General features: G+C 38.3%; 1 protein-coding gene across 2 annotated transcripts in view; it reads right to left on the bottom strand.

The window, feature by feature from the left end:
• Window positions 1–225: 225 nt before the first annotated feature.
• The window catches only part of Gyg (glycogenin 1), a 47796-nt gene continuing 36951 nt past the window's right edge, over window positions 226–11070 (bottom strand). The window contains exons 7-10 of one of the 2 annotated variants that reach the window (XM_088257307.1): window positions 10852–11023; window positions 6947–7522; window positions 4975–5392; window positions 226–1955 (exon numbers count right to left, since the gene is read on the bottom strand). In XM_088257307.1, coding sequence (XP_088113433.1) covers window positions 496–1955; window positions 4975–5392; window positions 6947–7522; window positions 10852–11023 — 2626 coding nt within the window. In that variant the 3' untranslated portion in view covers window positions 226–495. The remainder of the gene's footprint in view (window positions 1956–4974; window positions 5393–6946; window positions 7523–10851; window positions 11024–11070) is intronic. The other variant, XM_088257315.1, reaches the window with a different exon arrangement.

Raw genomic sequence — 11070 nt, 5'->3', positions numbered from 1 at the left:
AAATATGGCCAATATGTGTCGGCCGATATGTGTACATATTAACAAAATTCTAAAAAGTGAAATACATAGTCAAAAGTAATTAAACAAAGCATCTATAAAATTACTAAAATAAAAGCTGACATTAATAAAGTAATCTCTGTCATTTCTTTTTCATACTTTCAGTATTGGATGATAAACGGAAATACATAATGAAAATTTCAGTAATGATATCAAATAATACGAGAGTTTTATCAAATTGTAAATAGTTTATTATGAAATTCAATTCCTTATTTAGTACAAAAGTCCTTGGACAACATAATGGCATAAATTATATGGCATTGTTTAAGGGATTTTTGGTAAATAAAACTGATTAAATATAGAATAAAAAATATCAATAAAATTAATCATTTAGACTAGAGGACATTAATGAAGGTTTGTATGTGAACAACATGGATGAACAAGCGAAAATGTTATAAAATGGCGTACAAATAAAATATATTGCGGTTAAAGTATTCATTACTTCTCCTTAGGTTTAACAACTTTCTTCCGAGGAGGGGGGACGGGCACATCGGCTCCACTATCGCCTTCGCTCTTTACTTTAGGTGTCGCCGGAACTTTCTTCACCACTTTCTTGACTTTGGGTTTAGTCGAGGCTTCGTCTCCGGGTGTGACAGGTGTGACGGGTGTGGAGGGTTCCTCTTTCTTTTCGGAATCTTCCGCCTTCGCAACTGGCTCCGCTTTAGCTGCCGATATATCTAACTTCGGTACTGGTTCGGGTGCGCTCTTTTTCCCGACCGGTTTAGTTTCCTCTTTGATTTTTTGGCTAACTACCTCTGATTTTTCGGTGCTATCAGTTTTCGCCACTTTAGGTTTCGATGTTTTTGAAGGTTTGAGATTTTCTAAATCATCCGGAAGTACTATTTCAGCTATCGTTTTGGGAGGATCGTCTTTAGTTTTTAGCGAACACACTAGTTTATGTTGTTCCGGCTCAGCCTCTGGAGTCTTGGGGGTCTTTGTGTCGGGAAATACTGTTTTTGGAGGTTCTTCTGGGGTTTTTGGTTCCTTGGTTGATTTTTTAGTTTTGCCATCAACAGATTTTTTCTTGACTAGTTTTGCTGCCGGTTTAGGCTCTTCAACTGGGGTCTCAGATTTGGGTGGTGGCTGATCTTCCACTTTAGGCTGTTCGACGACAGTCTCTATGGGTGATGTAGGTTGCGGCTGCTTTACCGATACGGGCTTATCCAAAACAACCGCAGCTGCTGGAGAAGCAGTCTGTGGCCGATCTACTGGTTTAGGCTCTTCTGCAGCAGCGGGTGTTGCAGCCTGTGGCTGATGTACTGGTGTAGGCTTTTCTGCAATAGTGGGTGTTGTAGGCTGTGGCTGATCTACTGGTCTAGGCTCTTCCGCAACAGCGGGTGTTGCAGGCTGTGGCTGATCTGGTTTGACCTCTCGTACAACAGTCTCAGCTATAGGAGATGCGGGTTGCGGCTGATCTGCCGGTTTAGACTCTTCCATGATAGCTTCGGGTGCGGGAGTTGCAGGCTGTGGCTGATCTGGTTTAGGCTCTTCCGCAATAGTTTCAGCTAGCGGAGATTTAGGCTGTGACGGCAGGATTCCGATCTGAGCGAGGGAAACGAGTCCGGGTACTGGCGGAGTCTCGGGGATGGCCGTGTCCACGGCGAGATCGCGCACGTTCTGCGGGAGAGCCGGCATGAGGGGAGAAGAGACGGGGGGGGTGGCCGATGTGACGATGGGGGATTTCAAGGCTATCTCGCTCGCTATGATGCTTTGCGCTATGGTGGCGGCATCTTCGTGCTCACTCTCGGGTGTTAATAAGGGGTCGGCTTGGAAGGCCGGCTTCAGATGGCAAACGAGTTTCTCCATTGGCTTCGGAGGGGGGGCGCTAACTGCGGCAGGGGGGGGTTTCGCAGTGTCCGGCTCCGCTCGCTCGCTATCTTCCTTCTCTTCTGTCGTAGCTATACAAGATACGGTTTCATTGTAATTATTGGTTTCCATACAAAAAGTTTCTTCATAAGGCGTTTAGTAGTTGTTGTTAAGTTTTCACAACATGGAACAAGAGGTGTTAGAGCCTGGAACAGAGTTAATGGAAAAAGAGCTAAAGTGTTAAGTTATAAAGCTAAAAGAATACTAGTTAGGCTACAGTAGCACCGCAAAGGAAGAATACAACTCTAATTGTGTACAGCAAGCTGAAGAAGCCAACACCACTACGTACAAGTAAAAAGTACAATATTGCCTCGGCGGTGATGCGGAATATTCCACTCGAGAACTTTTCCCAGTTCACTACAATCAATTAATCGAGAAAATCAATGATGCATTCAAATTCCGTCATAAAAGAAATTTGCATGTAAAAATATTTTGTTTTATAGATACATATACATTCTAAATTTACTGTCGCCGATGCATATTGGAAAATGTTTCCTCAATTGAGGTTAAAAACTCATTAAAAAAACAAACAAAATACTACTACTACTCTCCCTCGTCTTACACATTCGGCATGCGGACTCAAAAGGGGATCTTTTTTAAAACAATTTTTTTAATAACATGGTACATGAAGAAATGTAATGATTTAAATAGCAATACATAGTAGGTTCTATTGGAATGAAATGTTACGAAATTCATTAGCCACGTGGAAATGCATATTTGCACCAATGCAAATCTTTAAATATTGGATCATTAACGTCATAAATGATTGATAGTTGTCAGCCAGATCTTACTCAACATTTCGAGACACATGAGATATTTTGATTGCCGATTGTACATTTTAAAGTGTCCGACTTCTTGACTCCCAGAATTTTGCTAAACAATCACCAATAAAAACATTTTGGAGCCAGGAATTAATAAATCAGCACCAGAATCCACAAATAGAGAATGTTTTTAATGAGAAACCACAAAACCAAAAGATGCTTTTGTTCTTTAATATATTACATTGGATAATCAAAGAAAATTACAAAAAAAGTGGGTGGAAAAATTACGGATGCTAAAATATTTGATATTCATTTATACTACTGAACCATTTTTTAAAAATCTAAAAATGAAATGAGAATTAAATTGTTTGGAAACAAACTATAGAGAGGGTGAGAAACAAAGTGGTGTGGTGCAACTCGGGTTTGAATTAAAAGAAGAGAAAATGATTTTATATTTATTCCCATAAACTTCCGTTGATTTTATTTCTTTATTGTACCCAATTAAGTAGGAGATTCGTAATGAAACTGTTTTTTTTCTTTCGTTAATTTTTACTTAAGTCACATATTTTTCACCCCCTCAATTACATTTTAGACTCAAGTGTCTGTCAACCACCACGAACAAATTGTTTTTCATGTTTTTTTTCCTCAATTTTTAAATCTCCAATTTCACAAAATGTCGGTCAAGGTAATGGCTGTTTTCCACCGTCATACAAAATGGTTTTCAAATCACCTAATATGTAATAATTGGAAAGATAAGAAGCAAACACAGAAAATATTTCGTAATGAACAGTTTATATTTTCACCTGTTGATGAGAATATCTATAGTTCTCAAAGATATACTAAAAAGTGATAATATAAATTATTTTATTTTTATATTTTAATCATGTTATTTCACACTGTTATCGTCAAATCAATAAATAATATAAAAATGCTTTTTAATAAATTTTAAATTGAAAAAACAAGCACCTATTTTAGTGAGAAACTTCCATCGGATACGTCCTCTTTAATGTGATTTTTTTTCATGACAGATGTTTTGGATCTTTGCACTGGGAGACTACTATGTTTGCTTCTAATACCTTCTGAAATATGTTTTTGTATTCCTAATCAGTATGTGATATGAGAAGCGGAAGAGAGGGGGCATGCGCCGGTCACCTAGACGGAAGGGGGGGTGCTTTACCTGAACTATCAAAGCTGCGTCTCTTGGGCCGCTTCCTCGGGCGCTGGATGGGATAATCAAATCCAACATTTATTAACATCAATAGAGGTCTGCACTTAAGTTATGAGAAAAGTTAACAGGTGGCTATTCTAGTCACTTAGCGCTCGCTCAATCCGCACAAAACACTTCATGCTCAACTGAAAAGTGTTAACAGTACACATTCGCACCTCAAAGGCAAACCGACATCGTCAAACGCCATCTCTAGGAGACCAATAATTTTGTGTAAATGTAACATGATATCAGCACATCAATAATCCCTATACACATCCAGCGGTTTACAATGTGGCAACTTTACACATTGGTTTTAATTTTTTTTTAACAACATACCAGCCCCTTCATACCTAAAACTATTTCTTTGCATTTTTTTTGGGGGGTACAATAGTGTAAAAGCACTTCAAGGAATATGAGTAATTATTAATATTTTTTTAATATTAAGTTTATATATGTACTAAGTACAGACAAAATAATATTAATTCAGATATAACTTAAAATATTATTTGTCGAAAATTATATAAGGATATTGTAAAACACAATTAAATTTTTATTATTTAAAATTAAAAATGAATGTCTGCGATTTAGCAGCCTTGCTTGTGCTGTTTATTTCAGTTTCTGTCATGTTTTTTTAAAAATATTATTGTATTTTACACTGTAATAAGAAAATATAAAAGCTAAATTTAATTATGCAATAAATGACTTTACTTAACTGATTTACCATGACTGAGTATTAGGGATTGGGTCCAAATGTACATCGTACTGTGCATTAGGTCTGTAGGGATTAAGACGACAGTCTATTTGATAAAATGTTATGTACTGCTCTATAAGACATAAGATCTCCGTAAATTAATTATGGATTATTTCATATGGAATGGTAGATGTCTGGATGAACATAGGGACCGTCGATGTACTCCCAATTTTAAATGGAATAGTTTGCCAAATGTGATGAATGAATGATGATTTTGCCTTTTAAGGTTGAATTTATGTTTATAATTAATAGATCTTTCACAATCTTCGTATTATTTCAAGCTCACAAAGTCATTGCCACACAAAGTCGAGAGAGAAAATCAGAATACTAACCTGGGGGCTCTTTTTCCGAGGGGGCTGTTGAAGAGTCCGAGGCCGTAGACGTCTCCAGGCTGGAGGGAGGGGCTACGGGGATATCAGAGTCCTTGGAAACCTTCTCCCAGGAATCTGAGGACGCGGTGACGGGGACTTCCGACGGGACTACAGGGATCGCCGCTTCCGTTTTAGGTTCCACCTTGACTTCCTGCACGGGCTCCACTACGGGAGATGGGGGTCGGGCTTCCGGTGCCGGTTGGGGGGCCGCTAGCGAGAGCGTTTGGGAGATCTTAGCCCAGATGTTGTGGAATGCGTCGGCCCCCATGTAATCGATGTTGCCGGCCTCCCATCCCTGACGACGCAGGTGCTCCTCCAGCGCGGGGCACTGCTCCGAGGAGCCGAGGGTCAGCTGAGACAGCGTGCCCGCCACACCCGCCTGGAACCACACAACACCAAACACGGCTTCTTATCATCCAATATGAGAATAGTCATTCATCCATCTTTATCCATAAAACATTTGGTTCAGTGATACCTTCACATTGTGATAAAATCATTGTATTTAATGGCCTCTCCAGATCATTAAATAAATTCTTAAATAAAATGGAGGCTGATCCATTTTGTCTAGTAAGTACAACCCAACCGGTACTGATTTGTGTAAGAACACGGATTTTAATTATTTTTTTAGTTATTATTCGATGCTAGACAAGTAAGAAGGCCTGCCATTTTATTTGCGAAATAATTATAATAATTTGTGGGTCTGGTCGGCTCAAAAAAACACTGAAAATAAATTCATTTTTACACACTTGATTATATAAAGTGTGAATTGGGTTACGCTATGAATGTGCATCGCTTTATAAATCATATTTATCATGTACATATTGCAAAATGCATTAGTTTCATGCTATTTAAAATGTGGCAAGATACAAAATAAAAACTCTACAAGAATACAGAAAATTCAAAATGTCAAAAAAGAGATGCAGGATTTAGAAATTAGGGAAAAGTAAAATTGTATCTTTTATACGCATAAGTAAAAAAGATCACACTGCTATAATGAGTGTTATTTAAAAGAAAACAAAAGGGAAAAGCTTTAGTTAAAATTAGGAGCATTTAAGCGTTCAAGTTTATATACAAGGAATGTATTTACAAAGCCATAAAACTAAAAGTGTTCTGAGGCAAGAAATATCCAAAAACCTTGATCACCACTGATGCTAATCTACTTTGTAAAACACTATTATATATTCTCTCACAATATCCTTCAATAATTGTCAGTATAATTTCACAGGCTAGTGGTAATTGAATGTAATCTGGATTATTGAGATATTAGAGGTTTAAGAGTCAGGGAAACGAAGCGAAGCATCAAAGGAATACTTTCAACAAATAGACAACAACAAAATAACTACAAACTACTAGGGTTAGTGGAGGTGGAAGTGTGTGATTGTGAGTCACGATTGTCAGAATATACTAGTAAATTAATTACACTATCTCCGACGCCTCCCCTCCCCTCTCCGACACAGATATTGCGTATCCTTTAGCCTTCCGACTGAGAAATAGTGCAGCAGCAACGTATGATCGAGGTGTTTTGATATTTAGTGAGAAATCTACAAAGGAATGTATTTTCCTCTATAGATTTGATTCAGGTACCCATTTGCATCCGAGATCTTTCTAAACCTAATCGCGCACTATATCTTTTTGTTTATCTTTGTGGCGGAAGCTGTTTTGTGCTACGAGTACTCGAGCAGATAGAATCGATATATTAACACGTCAAAGAAAACTCCAATTGAAAGCACTTAATCCCCTCAATTCCCGGTGGAGTCAAATGGAGTGTTTGAGTACAAAATAAAACACGTAACACACAATAAAGTTAACGATAATTATTTGCTTAAGCGGTGGATAATTGAGAAAACTATCGGGTTCCAGGTATGATATGGGTATGGTGAAGATCGCGGCTCGGATGCGAACGGGCAGCAAGGTGAAGGTGAGTGCGGCGCACCTGGTGGTCCTGGGGCGGTGTGGGGGGAGGGGAGGGGGCGGCGGGGGGCGGCGCGTCGTGCGAGCAGAACTTGCGGCCGCCCGCCTGCACCGCGGTGTGGCGCAGGTAGAAGTTGTCGTACGGGTGTCTCTCGCGAACCTCTTCCACCGCAACCTTCTCACTGTCTTCCTTCTCCTCGGCCTGTTGGCACGGGTGCCAATCTTCTTCCTCGTCGAGCGGGTGCGTCTGAGCGTACTCTTCGGTCCCGCAGTGCGAGCCGCCGGGACCGCAGCTCGAGGTGTCGTCCTGCGACACCGTGTCGTGATCTCCCTCCATCTCGGGAGTGTAACATTCGTACCAAGCTTTTGGCGTGTACGTCTGCCGGACGGGTTCCTCGTCCGCCGTGTCTGCGTGTTGTTGGCCTTCCGGGGCCGGCGTGTAGTGGTCCCAGGGATCCACGAAGTGGTGCGCCGGGCGAGGGGACGGCGGCGGCGGCGGGGGGGAGGCGGGGCGGGTGTGCCAGGGGTAGGGGGAGGGGGCGTGCGGAGGGGGAGGACGGTACAGGGCGGGGCTCTCTGCGCATAGCGGCGTCCAGCCCTACCACCGACGTAACCAAAATGCGCATGCACAAAATATAAGTGTATTAACAATAAGATTAGGCAACAGAATCAACATTATCTTCTTTTATTTCATCAGCATTCTGGCAATGTCGTTTCGTTTGAGCCATTGTGTATTTGTGAGTGTTTTTAAATAGTAAACGCCGTAATAATATTACGGCTATGGATTTCCTTCCACTTTTTCGAATTTTTATTTTAGGTATTTATGTTAACGTGTTCAAAATGTTTCAGCAACCTTTGTCTTCCTCAGGACGCTTATAAAGTTTATAAGTTTAGTTGTCGGGGTTGCCGAAACTATTATAGTTAGATATCTAATCAAAAATAAAATAGTGAAAAACAAAATGGTGGTTTTTTTTAATTTTCTACTTGTTTAACGAAAAAAATATAGCAGAAGTCAGTATAACCAAACTAATTTTATCCCTAAATATGTAAGCAGATCAAAATCGATTCATATAAAAAATAATTTATTTTTTTACTCAATTTTCAAGATTACTTGCTTATTTAGTTTTCAAAGTGAATAAACCGCCTCTAAAAAATAACTTTTATATTGTAAATGTACCATGAAATGTGATATGAGTTTCTGTGTGTCGAAAATATGCCAATGCGTTAAAAGATATAATGTTATAAGTGCAATCTACATAAAGATGTGCATATTAAATTATGTAACCATGCGGAGAGGGGTCGTCATTGGAGAGAGAGAGAGAGAGATAAGTTCACAAAACTTTACATCTACATAAAAATACTTTCACACAGAAACAAACAAACAACTCAAAATCCTAAATAATTTTTATATACAGTATTGTTTGAAAAGAAATATATGCCAATTACATAAAAAAATTGTTACTGCCAAGAATTAACTATACTCATGAATAAAAGTCCAAAAATTATATATTTTTATTTGGATATACTCACTCAAACACTAGACTGAACCTCAGAAAGTGATATATTAAGATTTACTAGATATGTCAACAGAGAGAGAGTATCCTTATATGAAAGTCTCGGTATTCACAGGGGATATGACCTGGCATTGACTGCCTCAAGCGATCACTTTATACACTATGTAACATATACAATTCTAGATTCCAATATGGATGTTCAATAATCAGCAGATTGGTGCATTATACTAGTGCACATACCATTGGTATAGCAGATAATAAGTTCACTTAAGTCGGCCAACGACAGGTCGTAAACCCTGCGAATGCCCAGATTTTTATTATTCATTTTGCCTAAAAACATGTTTAGATATCTAATATATCCCAAAACAATTTAACAATATTTAAAAAAAATCCTCTATTTGTATGTAAATGGTGCATAGGGCACTAGATCGGATTAAGGTTAAGTGTTAACTTGATCACTAATTTAAATGGAGGCAAGATGGTGAAGTATTCCGCTCCAATTTTTAAATATTACTACACCAAGGACGGGAAAGGTATTTCTACCCGTTCGGTCGATAGGTGTTTAAGAATTAGGGACAGGAAGGGTATACATATTTACCTCCTGCGCCGGCCTCATTTCAAAGTCAAAAGAAGGAATTATTTAATGTTTTTATATGAATATTATGTACCAATATCTTTGTTAAGGTCTTAACTATATGTACACAATTATCTAATCCCATTGCCAGCGTGTTATGGTAAAAAAAACACCCGTCTTTAGTATGTTAAGGTGACTACTCCTATGATAAACAGTTACTAGACCAGATATCATTTAAAAAAATATGTTCTATAAAATTGAGCTAATTTCATGCAAAAATAAATCTTAGTTAACTTTTAGCAGTAACGAAAAGGTGAATAAACAGTAAAAGCTTAAATTTAGAATACAACACTGATCGGCCAAAATGTTAGCTACAAACTTACCAATTTATCACAATCACATTCCGGGCCACAATATACAACTGATCCTTCGTAAGGTGGCTGCATGTAAATATTTCAAGACACTCTTAAAGGATCCAACTCGCAAGTGCGACTGAAGCGCACATTCTCACACCACAAGCAACTCGACACCTCACGCACTCGTCACACAATGTGCCAGCCACAGAAACCACCAGACAGGTGTTGTTTCAAATAGTGCCGCCAGAATGTCATGGTGGGATATTGATTTCGTACCTTATTACAGTAATTGCGAAGAATGAGAAGATACATATCGAGAAAAAAAACTTTAATTAAATTTTCTCTAAGAACAGCTAGTTTCACTAGATTACTTTTATTATTTTAACTTTTGTCCCAAATTTTATTTTTCTTCAGTTAATAAAAAAAGGAGTTTAGGGCAGTGCAAAAATTATAACACTATTCTTCTTCAAACCCTTATCCACCCCCGATAGCGCATAGAGCACTGCATTATATAAACGCAGTGCTATCTTGATCGTTAACACGTGAAGGAAAGGTCATCAGCCTTTCACTTCAGGTATCCAGAGTAATATTGAATAAATATTAGAGTGAAAAAATCACTAATATTTATATGCCCCCCCCCTCTGGGAATCGAACCCGGGCCTCCAGTACGGTAGCCGAGCATGCTGACCATCACACTACGGGGGGGGATTATACTGTAGTTGCCTATTATATAGTATAAAGCGGATGGTTGTATTTCAAATGCACTATATTTTGTTATATATGTTATATATATTATATATATTTTAATTCTTTTATTAAAAGACTTTTCAATAAACATTAAACATTTATTTTTTGTTGTCAATGTTTCAAACAAGTTTTTGGTGGTTCTTGCAAACTTCATTATTGTGGTTTTATGTTTTTTTTCAAATTGCTTTTAAATATTTGTCACAATATTAAAATTGAGCATGTTTTGTTACATTCATCCCAATGATCAAATAAATAATGGCCGATGCAACAATTTACTATAACATAATTCACGGGGACAAACTGCAAAAGAAAAATCTAATATCCAAAACCTCATGGCAATCTAATTAGTATGAATTTATGTAAGTACAGGAAATTTCATTATTCTTATTATAGAAATCCATACCAATTGGATTTTGCCACCACCAAAAATCATTAGACAAACAGGATGGCCTTTAAACAATATAGAAATAAATCCATGTTAAAATCCTTAGAAATCAGTGCAAATGGATAAGTACGGACATTTTATTACTTGTTGAATTTACATACGGTCCGTTTCTATATTTCGCCGATTTCTATGGAATTTACCATAGACAATCTTATACTGTTGGAAGTAAGGTATAAATCTCTGCCATATCTAAATTTTAAACACAAATTTCAAATTTAGAAGGCAAAGATTTTTCACAAAAATCATTTTCTGTAGGAATGCGTACAAAATAGGGTAGTCTAAAGTTCTTACCATAGCCACGTCGAGCACGGGATGGACGTCCTGCACGAAGATGTCCCACCAGTGCTGCAGGGGGGCCTGAAGGTGCCCCGAATCCTGGACAGTACGAGAGGCCCAGTTGAAGCTCTGAAGCCAGGGTTTAAGGCTACCGATGAAGTGTACGATCCTCATATTGTTGCCATACCTGCGAATGGCAAACCAAATTTATAACCACTGAACTACATTATACGA

Source organism: Brachycentrus maculatus, unplaced genomic scaffold (assembly GCF_059751285.1).
Source record: "Brachycentrus maculatus isolate JH-2025_06_01 unplaced genomic scaffold, ASM5975128v1 h1tg000005l, whole genome shotgun sequence".
In the NCBI taxonomy this organism is placed as follows: domain Eukaryota; kingdom Metazoa; phylum Arthropoda; class Insecta; order Trichoptera; family Brachycentridae; genus Brachycentrus; species Brachycentrus maculatus.
The sequence above is the reverse complement of the archived record's forward strand: the minus strand, read 5'-3'. Positions and strand labels throughout refer to the sequence as shown.